Source organism: Myotis daubentonii, chromosome 17 (assembly GCF_963259705.1).
Source record: "Myotis daubentonii chromosome 17, mMyoDau2.1, whole genome shotgun sequence".
Taxonomy (NCBI): domain Eukaryota; kingdom Metazoa; phylum Chordata; class Mammalia; order Chiroptera; family Vespertilionidae; genus Myotis; species Myotis daubentonii.
The window spans coordinates 42,624,777-42,640,697 of record NC_081856.1 but is presented as its reverse complement, the minus strand read 5'-3'; the positions used below and the strand labels follow the sequence as shown (position 1 = coordinate 42,640,697).

Sequence of the window (15,921 nt, the reverse complement as noted above, 5' to 3'; positions counted from 1 at the left end):
CACCTCCCTCCACCTCCACCTCCACCTCCACCTCCTCCACCTCCACCTCCACCTCCACCTCCTCCACCTCCACCTCCACCTCCTCCACCTCCACCTCCACCTCCACCTCCACCTCCACCTCCTCCACCTCCACCACCACCACCACCACCTCCATCTCCACCTCCACCACCACCACCTCCACCTCCACCTCCACCTCCACCTCCACCTCCACCTCCACCTCCACCTCCTCCACCTCCACCTCCACCACCACCACCACCACCTCCACCTCCACCTCCACCTCCACCACCACCTCCACCTCCACCTCCACCTCCACCTCCACCTCCACCTCCACCTCCACCACCACCACCTCCACCTCCACCTCCACCTCCACCACCACCCACCACCACCACCACCTCCACCACCTCCACCTCCACCTCCACCTCCACCACCACCTCCACCTCCACCTAAACCACCACCACCACCACCACCACCACCACCACCACCACCTCCACCACCACCCTATAGCTATTTAGACTCTGAGAAAGGAAAGTCCAAAGGCTTGTATTGCCTTATGTGATTGAGAAAAAAAGTTCCCTTTCCTAGAGGAAGAACTTTGTGAAAACATTTTTCATTCTATAACTGAATAGGTTTTAGTGCTTGTGTGTGTGCATGCAAAGCGTGCATGCATATAGGTATGTGGCAGGTTGGAAAATGGGGGTGGCAAGGTGGGGAAAGGATGCAAGAATAACATTGGTCTATAATAAAGACATATATCTTAAGACCTATATCCCTTTTCTTGGTAATCCTCATTTGAGGATAATTTTCCATTGATTTTTAGAGAGAGTGGAAGGGAGGGAGAGGGAGAGGGAGAGGGAGAGGGAGAGGGAGAGAGGGAGAGGGAGAGGGAGAGGGAGAGGGAGACGGAAGAGGGACATCAATGTAAAAGATACACATCCATTGGTTACCTCCAGCATGCACCTCAAATGTGCAACCCAGGCACGCACGTTTGACCAAGAATTGAACCCGTGCCTGGCCATTGTGGCTCAATGGTTAAATGTCATCTCGTGAACCAGGAGGTCATGGTTCGATTCTCAGTGAGGGCACATGCCCAGGTTGTGGGCTCAATCCCCAGTAGGGGGGCATGCAGGAGGCAGCTGGTCAATGATCCTCTCTCATCACCATCTCTCTCTCTCTCTCTCTCTCTCTCTCTCTCTCTCTCTCTCTCTCTCTCTCTCTCTCTCTCTGAAATGTTGGGTCTGGGGACCACACAGGATCAGTCATGGGAATATCATACACAGCATAAGGAATACAGTCAATGGAATACCACTCGGCTATAAAAAAGAAGGACCTCTTACCCTTTGGGACAGCATGGTTAGACCTGGAGATCATTACGCTAAGTGAAATAAGCAAGTCAGAGAAAGACAAATACCATATGATTTCACTCCTATGTGGAATCTAATGAACAAAATGAACTAACAAGTGAAACAGAGATGACTCAGAGAGCAGACTGACAGCTATGGGGGAGAGGGGAGTGGACATATTCAGGGGATAAAAAGAAAAAACTCATGGACACAAACAACAGTGTGGTGATCACCAGGGGGAGGGGGGAGGGGGGGTGAATGGTGATGGATGGAGACTTGACTTGGGGTAGTGATCGCACAATACAAATACAGATGACGTATAATCGCACAATACAAGTGCTGAAACCTGTATAATATAAATTCAATAAAAAGGGGAATAAATGATCAGAACACAATAGCGTAAGTGTATTAAAACTAACAATTCACAACAAGCCTAAGAGAAAATAAATAGTTATCTAGAAATAGGTGAGATCAGAATGATTGATCTCCTTAATTTCCAAATTTCCAGTAATTTTATTATTTTCATAATTTGGAAAAAATGTGTAAAACTATATGTCAACTTCCATTAGAATTAGAATTTAATATATGCCACTGGAGAACAAGGAATGTATTTGTGATGCTTTATTATCCAGAACAAATAATAAAATCACACACACACACACACACACACACACACACACACACACACACACAGGCTGCTTAACTACTAATGTTCTTTTATGAATTCCACAAGCAAAATTAATTACTTAGGTATGTTTTACATATAACTTCCTCGGTATCAGAGATCACGTCTGTCTTGGTAATTCTGAACACAGCATGACATTAAGCAGCACTCAATAAATAAGTGGGACCACAGGTAGGTGAGCTTATTAAATGTGTATCGTACAATGGAAGCAACCCAGGTGTCCATCCATAGATGAGTAGATAAAGAACCTGTGATACATATATACAGTGTAACATTAGCCATAGAAAGGAATGAAATCTTGCCATTTGGAACAACATTTGAACCTAGAGCCGTGATGGCGAACCTATGACACGCGTGTCAGAGGTGACACGCGAACTCATTTTTTTGGTTGATTTTTCTTTGTTCAATGGCATTTAAATATATAAAATAAATATCAAAAATATAAGTCTGTGTTTTACTATGGTTGCAAATATCAAAAAATTTCCATATGTGACACGGCACCAGAGTTAAGTTAGGGTTTTTTAAAATGCTGACACGCCGAGCTCAAAAGGTTCGCCATCACTGCCCTAGAGGGTGTTAGGCTAAGTAAAATAAATCAGAGAAAAGCCTAAATTGAAATTTTTTAGTTTCTGACTCAGGTGAGAACTAGAAAAGCAGCCAGCGGGTAACCGACAGGGAAGAGCCTGGCCGAAGGGCACAGAGTAGGGGTCGGTGGGTGAAGGCAACGCTCTGTGTTGTGATTGTGAAGGTAGTCACTCATGTACACATTTGTCACAATTCACAGAAGTGTACACTAAAAAGGGTGCATTTTATACTATATAAATTAGACCTCCACTTTTAAAATGGGGAAAATAAAGAAATCAGAATTGAGCTCTATTTCTTCGAGTGTTTTCTGCTAAGGAAAGACAGAGTGAGAGCAGAATGAGTTACCCAACTAGAGAACACGAGTGACAAAGTACGGCCATGATATCGGGAAGCCAAGGAAGGGAACAGATGGGAGGCCACGGTCCTGTCCACAGAAGCCACTCTCCCCCCACTCCTTTGACACGGCTCTCTCATTGCATTAACCACACCGCTCACTTTTTCTCCTGCCTTAGTTCTCACACGCTGCACAAATGTTATTTGTACAAATGTTCACATGTTACCAGATGACGTGTTCCCTATACTATACCTCTAAGAGGTGTGTTGATGTGGTGACTCGGTCACTGAGTTCCATGGCCTAACAGGGAAGGTTAATCAGGGGAGTGGCATACAAAGAGGTCACAAGGTCGAAGGTCAGGAACAGGTCAAGACAATGAGAAATCATTAGGGCACGAAAGTGACACTAACTCAAAGTGTGGTCCTCAGACCAACAGCAAGAGCACCACCTGGGAGCGAATTTCTTAGAAATGCAAGTTCTTGGCCCCACCCAGACCTACTGAATCTTGATTTCCAGGTGGAGCCCAAGTGCTTCTGTTTTGAAAGCTCTTCAAATGACTCCTCCATATGCTGGAGAGCTACCAGTCTAGAGCAGCGCAAACCACCTAGATATCTGATTAAAATGTAGCTCTAAAAGGTGATTCTAATGTTCAGACACATTGAAAACCTCAGTTCTAAGCCAACCCACTATTTTTACAACGTGACTCTGACCCATTCCAGATCAATTAAATCAGAATCTCTGAAGGTGAGATCCAGTCATCAGTATATTTCATTTTTTAAAATATGTTTGTATTGATTTCACAGAGAGGAAAAAAGAGAGATAGAAACATCAATGACAAGAGAGAATCATGAATTGGCTGCCCCCTGCACACCCCACATTGAGGAGAGAGCCTGCAACCTGGACATGTGCCCTGACCAGGAATTGAACCGACACCTCCTGGTTCATGGGTTGATGCTCATCCACTGAGCCACACCGGTGGGGCAGGCATCAGTATATTTTAAAAGCTCTCTGTGTGATTATAATTCCTATGCACCTAGGGTTAACAGACCACTGACAGAAGAACTAAAATCTCTCCAGCTTGAAAACACTACTTATTGAATAAAACTTTAAAAATATATTACACAACTTCCTGCTTTTAAAATAAGACATCCTGAATATAATCTTTTTTAAAGGGGTTATTTGTGACTATGGCCAACAATACTGAACATTCTGTCACATGTTTAAAGGCTACCATGATTAGTAAGTCTCTGTATTTCTGAAATGCGGATCTTAGCTACAGCTGTTGCATCTCTGTGCCAATGTCGCAGTATTTATTTGTTCTGTATAAAGTTGGTTAACTTTTCTTCTCTTTTTGGACTTCCCCCCGCCCCCCACTTATCTTTTTGTACTACTCTAATCTCTAGTGTGAAAGAATGCTCACTACTTCTAATTCTGCTGTTGTTACTTCTTATTCATTCATTTGATTTATATTTATTAAGCAACTATTATGTGTCAGGCACTATTCTAGGCACTGGGGATGAGTAGTTAACAGAGAAAAATCCTTATATTCTACTAGGAGGTGAAAGACAATAAACAAATTATGTGGTCATAGTACAGTAAAGCAAGATAAAGCAGAGCAGAGGATGTAGTGATGGAGGGCACCATGCTGTCCTACACAGGTGTGCTTCTTTAGAAGAGTCGAGGATAGCCTCTCTGAATAGGTGACAACTGAGCAGACACCTAGAGTGAGAGAGGAGGCAAGCCACGTGGACACCTGAGGGAAGGGCGCTCCACATGAAGGGAACAGCAAGTGCAGTGCTCCTGGGTTCTTGCTTGGTGTGTTCAGAGAAAAGCAGAGGCCATCGCGGTTGGAGTGGAGTAAGTTAGAGAAGTGTGGTAGGAAATTAGGTCCGCAGGTTAGCAGAGGCAGGCACAGCTGTGTAAAGACTTTGAATGCTTATTCTGAGGGAGGGAGGAGGCCACTAGAGAATTTTGAGCAGGTAGGTGACATGATCCTGAATTTTAAAGGATCACTTTGGCTGCCTGGTGAACAGATTATAGGTTTTCTTATTCACTAACTAGAGGCCTGGCGCACGAAATTCGTGCACTCAGGGCAAGTCAGGTCAGCCTGGTCTTTGCCCTCTTGAAGTCCGGGAGCCCTCAGGGGATGTCCAACTGACAGCTTAGGCCTGCTGTGGGGAGCAGGTCTAAGCCGTCAGTCAGAATATTTAGTGCTGCCATGGAGGCAGGAGAGGCTCCCACCACCACTGCTGCACTCGCCAGCTGTGAGCCTGGGAGCACACTGACCACCAGGGGGCAGCTCCTGCATTGAGCATCTGCTCCCTGGTGGTCAGTGTGTGTCATAGCAACTGGTCATTCTGCTGTTCAGTCAATTTGCATATTAGCCTTTTATTATATAGCATTTTATTATATTGTGCACTGGGGTGGGGGAGGTCCCTCAGCTCGGATTGCGAGAGGGTGCAGGCCAGGCCGAGGGACCCCTCCCAGTGCAGGATTGGGTCTGGGAAGGGACACAGGAGGTTGGCCAGCGGGGAAGGACCATGGGAGGACTCCAGGGCATATCTGGCCTGTCTCACTCAATCCTGATTGGCCAGACCCCAGCAGCAAGCTAACCTACCGGTCAGAGAGTCTACCCCTGGTGGTCAGTGCACATCATAGCGAGCAGTTGAGCAGCCTTAGCATATCATTAAATGTTCACTTTACGCTCTGATTGGTTGAATAGCCGATGGACACTTAGCATATTGGGCTTTTATTATATAGGATTGTTGCAGCATGTATATTAACAATGAGAAAGAGAGGGAGAGAGAGAAAGAGAGAGAGGAGCCTATGGTGAAACTTAAGATTTAGTGTACAAAACCAAAGCATGGACATTTTCCTATAAACCAAATAAAGAGATCAAAGTATCCATGTACACCCTACCTCCGTATCAGATATCTGTGGAGTGCAAGATTTAGGTCTTAACGGCAAAAGGGTTGCTATTTGTGGGAAAGGGTCAATATCCTCCCTTGGTTTCTCTTGACGGCGGTGCCACAGTCTCAGTTCAGCACTGGCTTTCCTTATTGCAGATGAATGTGTAACACAGAATCGTGGTGCCCTGGTTGAGAGGAAAATAAATTTAAGATTAAACTACATAATAAGCCTCAAAAATCAAGAGCTCACAAAGTGTATAATACTTAGGCTCACAATTATCAGTCTGGCCTTTTCTAATAATTTCTTTTTTTTTCTGCTGCTTAGCTTTAAAAAACACATTTTTTCTATGATACATCAACTGCCTGAAATAACATTCATTCACATAAAGAGGCAATGTACACTCACATACAGAAGAAAAAAATAATTTTAAAGTTGCATTTAAATTATCATCTCCATGATAAGAAAGAGAATCTATATACCAATTTGATTAAGAAAATTTCATGTGCCTTTGACTGGAATCGAACCCGGACCCTTCTGTCCACAGGCCAATGCTTTATCCACTGAGCCAAACCGGCCAGGGCCTTACAGTTTCTAATAAAATGAACATAAAATGCACCTGTGATCATCGTAAGACAGTTTAGCATTTACTTATAGTAGCAAATAAATACTGGTAGATGCAAGTAACACTTTAAAATATTAAACATTTTATAATGTTAAGTATACTGCTAAAGTATACTATGGCCTGGCCAGCATGGCTCAGTGATTTAGCATCAATCTATGAACAAGGAGTTCATGGTTCAATTCCCAGTCAGGGCACATGCCTGGGTTGTGGGCTCGATCCCCAATGTGGGGCATGTAGGAGGCAGCCCATCAATGATTCTCTCTCATCACTGATGTTTCTATCTCTCTCTCTCCCCTCCCTTCCTCTCTCTGAAGTCAATAAAAAACATGTTTTTAAAAAGTAAAAAAAAAATGAAAGTTTCTTATTGTATTAGTAAATGTTTTATTAAGTTGGGTGGTGTGTACACAGATGCCCACTATAGTATAATTTATACCTTTCTGTATCTTAAATATGTTTTTTAAAGAAATGAAGAGAAATGGGATGATACAAAGCTTATAAGTAAAATGGAATACCTAGATGGGAGATGATAACAGAGAAGTGGGCAAGGACAAATCATTTTGACCTTACTTGCTAACTTAAGGAATCTGAACTTTATCCTGAAAGCTTTGAGGTTACCACTGGAACATTTAAGCTAAGTGGCATAATCGGATCCATCACAGCCACAATGGACAGCTCACTGGTCCCCAAGTGGCACACCTTTTCTGTTTCCCTTCTCTTCTGTTTAGAGTCCCATGAGTCCCTGTTGAAATACTACCTCTTCTCGGTATCTTGTATATTCACCACTCTCTTTTTATTACACTTATTTCATATATACGTTCCTCCCAACTGGACTATGACCACTGGACTTGACCATGTTTTACTCTTGTATCCTTAGCACATTTGGCTGATAGTGCTTAAAAAATGTTTACTGAAATGATAAACCTGTAACTCTAGCTACATGTACACACACACACACACACACACACAGCATCAATTTGATGACATACCAACCATAAAAAGGTCAGGTGTAGAGAGATGTGCTCACAGTTAAAATGGCGCATAAGTACTGTCAGCCTTACTGTTGTCACTCTAAATTTCCACAAATTACATATTTTTAAAAGTATAACTTGTAACTAGCCTAAGAAGGTGAAAGCAGGTAGCTTTGAGTCATATAATTTTTCTTACCAATACAGAAGTAAGGGTTTTACAACTTCAGTCTGAATATTTATTAAGTGTTCTTTATTCCACTGAGAGCCATCTAGCAGTTTAAGTTTTGTTAAGATTTCTGTAGAAAGGTAGCGATCTCCGCTGCTCACTAGATAGCTTTTTTTCATCTTTTCAAGATGTCTGCAATAAAACACATGCACACATTGATGCAATGTTCAACATTCAACAAGCCAGATATTTTCACTTCAAAATGTTTGAGAAAAGTCACGCGCCATCTCAAAACCAACGCTAAGTTACAGGGTCCCAGCGTGGGAGTGGCTGGGCAACTTGGGTAGGCTGAGCAACTGGCCTTGCAAAGATGCCCGTGTTCTAGTCCCCAGAACCTACGGATGTTACGTGCTTAGAGGAGGCTCTGAAGGTGTGATTAGGATTGTGAGGAAATTCTCCTGTATGAGCTAGGTAGCCCTACGTACCCGAAAGGTCTAAGAGGGAGGCAGGAGGGTCAGAGCCATAGAGAAAAAAGTGAGGAAAGCAGCAGAGGTCAGAGAAGAGAAAAGACCGTATGCTGTTGGTTTTGAAGAGGGAGGAAGGGACCAGGATCCGGGGGAAAAGGCCAGGAAATGAATTCTCCCCTGGGCCTTCAGAAGGACGGCCGCCCTGCATATCCATCTCAGACTTCTAACCTCCTAACTGTAAGAGAATACATTCATGTTGCTTCAAGTCAATACATGTGCGGTAATTTGTTACGTGAACAACAGGAACTAATACAATACTGATCCTGGAGAATCTCGGTGGGTTGTTTGCAAATTAACTTCCCTAATGTGTCTTGAAAAGTGGCCGTGGCTTCCTTCCACCTCAGCATCAATCGGGTCATGCTTCACCTCCAACCACTTGGTAACCCCTGCTCTCATAACTAGTGTAACCATGAGTTCTACGGTCTCAGCGCCACTGGAATGACTGGAGTGGACCAATCATGAGTACATACTCAGTGAGATGTACTAAATCCTTAGTGAGAATTGCAATCTGCTATGGTTGATCTGCTTCAGAGCAGGTCAGGAAAAACACAGACAAGGTAAGGACTCTCCTAAAGCAGGGTCTTCTCAGGATTCTTAAGACTCACAGTGGCCCTAGCTGGGCTGGCTCAGAGGATAGATCATTGGCCTGCGGACTGAAGGTATCTCGGGTTCGATTCCGGTCAAGGGCACATGACCGGGTTGCAGGCTCAATCCCCAGTGGGGGGCGTGCAGGAGGCAGCTGATTTATGATTCTCATGTCATCACTGATGTTTCTATCTCTCTCTCCCTCCCTCTTCCTCTCTGAAATCAATAAAAGTATATTTTAAAAAAAGACTCACTGTGGTCTAAAACATACACAGCAGCCACACAAAGACCTGCACCCCAGCTGACCTCCAGGGGGCTCTCTAGAGGCTATCCAGTACGGTATCTGGTAGATATCTCATTCAGATATACAATTCTAAGTGGCATCCAATTAAAGATCATGAAAATTTTTAATCCAGCAGACGCTAGAAATAGCAGGTCCTTACATTGTTATAAGGTATCTTTTATATAAGGTATATTATGCCAGTGAGATATATAACATAATTTCTTCCATAAAAATATATCACTGAAATGTTATAAAAATAAAACAGAATGATAAATTTGAAAGCAGGTTTAGAATCTCTGGGGGGAAAATTATGCAAACCCAAATAATTGCTGCTGTTAGTATCCAAAAACTTTGAGATCACAGAACTAGTGGGATCAATATTATTATAATAAAATTAGAGGCTCGGTGCATGAATTCGTGCATGGGTGGGGTCTGGCCAGCTAGGGGAAGAGGACATGAGAGGTTGGCTGGCCATCCCTGACCCTGATTAGGGTGGGAGGGCACAATCAGGGCCATGCCAGTCGGGGGGGGGGGTTGCCACAGGAAGTTGGCTGGCTGGCCTGGCCCCTGATTGGGGTGGGGGGGCCAATCAGGGGTGGGGCTGGACAGGGGGAGGGGCCGAGGGCACTTGGCCAACTGGCCCCACCCCTGATTGGGATGAGGAGGCCGATCAGGGCCGCAGTGCGCATTAAAGCAACCAGTCGTTCCAGTCCCTTGGCTTTTATATATATAGATAAATTGTATTACTCAGCCCTCTAAAACAGCAGTTCTCAACCTGCGGGTCGCGACCCCTTTGGTGGCCTAAGACCATCCTGCATATCAGATATTTACATTACGATTCATAACAGTAGCAACATTACAGTTACAAAGTAGCAACGAAAATAATTTTATGGTTGGGTCACACCATGAGGAACTGTATTAAAGGGCCAGAAGGTTGAGAACCAGCGCTCTAAAAGTATATATTACATTTTTATATTTATTTCAGATTTTCTGCTTGAGAAAGAATGCTAATATTCCACAATTTGTTTTTAAAACTACTGAAAAATAATAATAATAAAAATAGCAATACCTTTGATGTCTTCCAGCATCCTTAAGAACTTTTAACCTCTCAATATCCATCCATAGCCACCAATATCTCTCCCCTAATGTACCTTTCATAAATGCCTTAAATCTTTCGAACTCCTTCCTATTGCCAATGTCATAAGTTTTGTGAGAAATGCACCAGCCAGCCCTGCCTTCTGAGCCACGGCTCTCTCGCTTTGAACCTGCTTCTTTTAATCTCTCTTCAGCCTTTTCCTTTGTGGGTTGAGTTGTTTCAGGTAACATATCATCCTTGACAGAAATAAGCTCACACTCATCAACTATCACTTCTGTTATATTGTTGAAATTTATGTAACCTGGACCTTCCTTAAATGGCTCGCCAAGGATTTCATTAATTACTACTGCTAAAACAAAGTTTATATAGGATATTAAAAATTCTTCACAAGTGGAGAAATGGAATGTCTGGCTTTCAGCATCCGGTTGCTTTTCAAGGTATATTCTCAGAAGAGCATGCGAAGGAGTATCTGGTAGAGCTATAGACCCCTCCTCCTCATCTTCTTCCAATTCAGAGATGCGTCTAATGCCTTTAGATGAGTCCTTTTGCATCCTGGGGTGAACTCCATCATCAAAGATGACACTCTCTGTATTAAATAAGAAAAGGCTATTAGGTCATACATGGATACAGAAGATACTTTTATACTAACTAGATGTTACAGAGCCAGGATGGCAAATGAGTTTATCATCACAGACAGTGACTGCATGGACGAGGGCCTGGAGGAGGAGTCTACACTTGGGACCAGTTGGAGAAAAAACTGCCAACAGGGGTTAGCCATGTCTTCCCTGGATGGAGAAGGGAATAGGGTCCGATGAACTAAATATCTGACAGCCCGACACAGGATGTGTAATATTTCATGCTGATATAGGATGTCAATACATAAAGGCCAACTCTATTAAAGAATTTGACTATGTACATTAAACAACTGTAGAAGCATACCGTGTTTTATTGTGTTTTATCTTATTGCACTACACAGATATTGTGTCTTTTACTACAAACTGAAGGTTTGTGGCAGCTCTTGGTGAAGCAAGTTTATTGGCACCATTTTTCCAACAGCACTTGCCCGCTTCGTGTCTCTGTGTCACATTGTGGAATTCTTGCAATATTTCAAACTTTTTCATTATTATTGTACTTGTTATGGCAACCCATAATCAGTGATCTTTGTTGTTACCAGGGCAAAATCATCCACCCACAAAAAGATTGCGACTCATTGAAGGCTCTGATGATGGTAGCAATAAAGCATTTTTAAATGAAGGTAGAGTATATACATTTTAACATAATCTTATTGAACACTTCATAGACTACAGTACAATGTAAGCACAGCTTTTATATGTGCTGGGAAACCCAAAAAATCATGTGACTCACTTTATTGCAATATTTGCTTTATTGTGGTTGTCTGGAATCTAATCTACAATAGCCCTGAGGTGTGCCTGCATGTGCTGTAATATTTCCTGTTGTATGATAAAGTAAAATTAGCTACCACAGGTAACAAGGCCATACATGAACAGATCAGAACTGGAGTCATGTTGGCAATTTTTAAAAATTCACTATTTTATCAGAAAGATTCGATTACTATCATACTTACAACCTATCATTAAAATTACTAAATGGCCCTTGCCCAGCCAGCACGGCTCACTGGTTGAACATCGACCGATGAACCAGGAGGTCATGGTTCAATTCCTAATCAGGGCACATGCCTGGGTTGTGTGCTCAATCCCCAATGTGGGGTGTGCAGGAGGCAGCCAATCAAGGGTTCTCTCTCATCATTGATGTTTCTATCTCTCTCTTCCTCTGTGAAATCAATAAAAATATTTTTAAAAAACAAAATGGCCCTAGCTGATTTAGGTCAGTGGTAAGAGCATCGGCCCTCCGACAGAAGAAGAGTTGTGGGCCCGATTCTGGTCAAGGGCCAGACCCTGGTCAGAGCACATGCGGGAGACAACCAATCAATGTGTTTCTCTCACATCGATGTTTCTCTGTCTGTCTCTCCCCTTCCCTTCCATTCTCTCTAAAAATCAACGGGAAAAATATTCTTAGGTGAGGATGAACAAAAAGAAAATAAGTAAATAAAATTACAAAATGGCATGAAGTATTTTATAAAAGCTAACAAATACACATGGATTGTCTTTATATTTTTTCTAAAGATACAGTCTTCGGCTCCTATTTTCTCTTCCATTAATCAGTGAAACATGCAGGCTCAGTATTTTCACATGGTAAGTCTTCCCCTTGAAACGCTGCTGTTGTGCCCACTTTATTTCAAAGGCTTAGTAAGAAGCATTTGTACACTGTGATAGGAGATAAAGGCAAGACAAACACTTGCTGGCTTGCCTTTTAGGTACCAAGCACTAGGTCAGGCATTTTCTATCCATTTAGCTTGCATCATTATTCTAAATTTATAGATGAGAAGAGCAAAGCTCCCAGAAATGGAATAACTTCTAAAAGTCACACAGGCAGTAAGTATCAGAGTTGAATTCTAAACTCAGACTCTTTTCCTTATACCAAGTCACCTCTTAAAAATGGTAGAACGTGGAGTTGGGGGGTGAGGGGGGAGATAATTTTTCTTCCCAACCACTATATGTTGTGCTGTAAGATTAGGACAGCAGCAGAAGACCTAAAGAGGAGTTCTGAAGTCATTCTTGTCCTTTCCTGCTTACCAGAAACAGATGAAATCATCGGTGAATCAGCTTTGCTGTGGCGTGCAGGGAAGGTTGACACTGTTTGCTGACTTTGTTTGGCTAATGTAAACCAATCTTTCGTTTCTAAATAGGAGGCCTAGGAAGAAAGCAGAACAAGTGTTTTTTGTTGTTTTGTTTTTTAGTTTTTTAGCATAAGTGTTTAATGTAAGATTAGCGCTCTCCTTCCTATCACAAACCCTGACATATCATTATGATATTATTCAATATGCATTGTACAATGTGTAAGGGGAAAATTATGCCATGAAAAAAAAAAGATTATACACAGAAAAAAAAGCATTAGCTAAGAGAATAATGGGGAGGAAATTTCAATTCGGATAGATTTCACATTAGATGCCCACAGGAAAAAAATGAGCCCATACCCATCAAATGCTCCACTCTTCCACCAAAGGCAGGCCACGTCACCCCCTGGAGTCACTACAGCTTCATACTACCTAACTGTAACTTCGCAGGCACCATGACTCATGAGTCCTTGGATGCATCTTTTGCCAGCAGCTCCCATTTTACAACCTTCCCAAATATTTCATGCCCCTAAATCTGTCTGACCTGGCTCAGTGTTTTTAACAACTCCTCCCTAATATGACAGACTTAATATTGCTCTCAGTAGCACAGGAAACATCTCGAAACTCAATTGCCACTTTGCCTTAGATTCGGTTTTTATAACTTTGCTTGGAATGGACGCTGCCTGAAGACTGATTCCTGACTCCACCTGCCCCCGGATGTGGCCTTCAATTTTTCCGTTGCTTCATGTACCCTTAAGCCAGTTGACCCAAATCCCAAGCTGACTCTCAGCTTCTTGAATCCCAGTCCTAAGAAGCCCTTTATCTCAGCCTTCTGGGCAAAATTCCTCTGCCTGAGTTTCTCAGTGACATCCTCATCTGTTTTTCTAAGAGAACCCAGGTTCAACATGAGCAGAAAAGGGAGCTTCCAGCATTGCTCTCTCATCTCCTTTCTCCAACTGAGTCAGCTGGTTGGCCCTTAGCCTAAAGAACTCTCTCAGAAGAGGCAGGACTCAAGTGGAATAGGTACTGTTTCCAGACTATTGTGCAGAATTCTCTGAGCAATCAGGCTGCACAATGAGATCAAAAGCAGGAGAGAGAAATGAGAAGTGCCTTATGTTTAGTCACTGATCCCTCTAAGGCAGTGGTTCTCAACCTTCCTAATGCTGCGACCCTTTAATACAGTTCCTCATGTTGTGGTGACCCCCAATTTCATTGTTACAAATTGAACATAATTAAAGCATAGTGATTAATCACAAAAACAATATGTAATTATATATGTGTTTTCCGATGGTCTTTGGCGACCCCTGTGAAAGGGTCGTTCGACCCCCAAAAGGGTCGCAACCCACATGTTGAGAACCGCTGATCTAAGGGGTCAGGTTTTCTGTGGATAAAAGTTTTGCCATCCTAACTATGCTGTTGGGGATATTGATTTTAAGCTGGTTATTAAGAGACAAAAAGACTCTGAAAGAACCTTTGACCCACCCGCTTACCTGCCTAAAGGTTACTTTGGGTAGAAAAACCAACTAATGGAAGGGAGCAGCACCTTAGCACAGTAATAGGAACTAAATGTGCCCATGGGAAGAAATCCAGTAAAGCCCATTTGTTGAACTTCCCTCTGTGTCCCATGGTTTCGGGGCGGGGGGAGGGGGAGTCCCCAGCTAGAATTTGCCACATGTTTGCTCTTTCTTCCTGTGAATTGCCTACTTTCTTTTGGAAAAACCCAGACCCCTGACCCCTTCTCCTTAGTCCAGAATGGTACATAGACCTCAGCTGGCCCAGTGCATCCCCGGGTCTCTATTCTGGTGCCCCACATGTACACTGTAATACATTTGGGACATTTTCTCCTTGTTAATCTGTTTCTGTTTATTGGACTATTAGCCAGGCCAGAAGAACTTAGAAAAGTGGGAGGAAAATTATTTTTTCATGCTCCTATACGTTGAAAGACGCTAATTTCCTTTTGTTTCATCTTTTCCTTCCTTTAAAACCAAGTCATTTATTATTACATATATGTTCTTTCAGTGTATATTTATTAAGTGACTTCTCTATTCCTAGCAGTATCCTAAGCACTGAAAGGAGACCAAAATAATTAAGGAATATTCAAGGAATTGAGAGAGACCAATATGCAAGAGTACTTCAAATGCACACACAAAAAAAGAGAAGAGAAGACAGGGGAGAAAGAAGTAGTGAGTCAGGCATACAAGCAGTTAACTATTCTATTTTATACTTTTAAGAGATAGATAAATTGTTCATGTTTAGATAGTATAACTGGAGATCCAAAGAAATGTTACCAATTATCATAAAGATTAATCCCTATCTAGTGTCATGGTTTAAATGATCTAAGGATCCAGAGAACTTTGATTCCTTAAACTTCAAAAGCTATTATGAAGATAGTTTAAGTATTAAGTGGGCCAAAATGAGTTTTTTATCACAAGAAATAGAAGGGAGAAAAAGCTTGAATTTTATTCTCTTATATTTGACTAGAGGCCCGGTGCACAAAATTCGTGCACAGGTAGAGTCCCTAGGCCTGGCCAGAGATCAAGGTCGATTGTGGCCTTCCTGCTGGCTGCCAGCTGCCAGCCAGGGCCTGCCAGCCACAGGGAGGGACTAGGAGAGTTGGCCGGCCATGGGGAGGGACCAGGGAAGGTTGGCCAGCTATGGGAGGTTGGTTGTGGGAGTGCACTGACCACCAGGAGGCAGCTCCTGCATTGAGCCTCTGCCCTCTGGTGGTCAGTGCATGTCATAGCAACTGGTCGTTCCGGTCACTTAGGCTTTTATATATATAGATTACATTTACATATAGGGAATCAGAACTTTTCCCCCAAGTGAATTCTTCCCTCTGCGTGATTACCGACATCTACTCTCAGTACACATTTTATGACATTCCTGATATTTCTATAATATATAAGTTAAAAATAAACCCTTCAAAATGAGTATAAGACAGAAAAATGTGCCTTTGGTACATCCCTAAGCATTACTCAGTGGAAATGATGGAAATGGCATAATTTAAAACAAATATCACTTATAGAAATGCCAAACTACAAAATTAAATAGAAGCTACACATGAATACAAATGTTCAAATAAGATAGGATAAGTCTGTCCATTCCAACAGAGATGGCAAATAGGT

At 42.6% G+C, this 15,921-nt stretch overlaps 1 protein-coding gene across 1 annotated transcript in view; it reads right to left on the bottom strand.

Moving 5' to 3' along the window:
* RGS22 (regulator of G protein signaling 22) overlaps positions 1-15,921 on the bottom strand; it is an 88,760-nt gene that overhangs the window by 66,629 nt on the left and 6,210 nt on the right. The window contains exons 4-7 of the mRNA XM_059672848.1: positions 12,756-12,873; positions 10,075-10,687; positions 7,641-7,802; positions 5,864-6,038 (exon numbers count right to left, since the gene is read on the bottom strand). Of these exons, the coding sequence (XP_059528831.1) occupies positions 5,864-6,038; positions 7,641-7,802; positions 10,075-10,687; positions 12,756-12,873 (1,068 nt within the window). The remainder of the gene's footprint in view (positions 1-5,863; positions 6,039-7,640; positions 7,803-10,074; positions 10,688-12,755; positions 12,874-15,921) is intronic.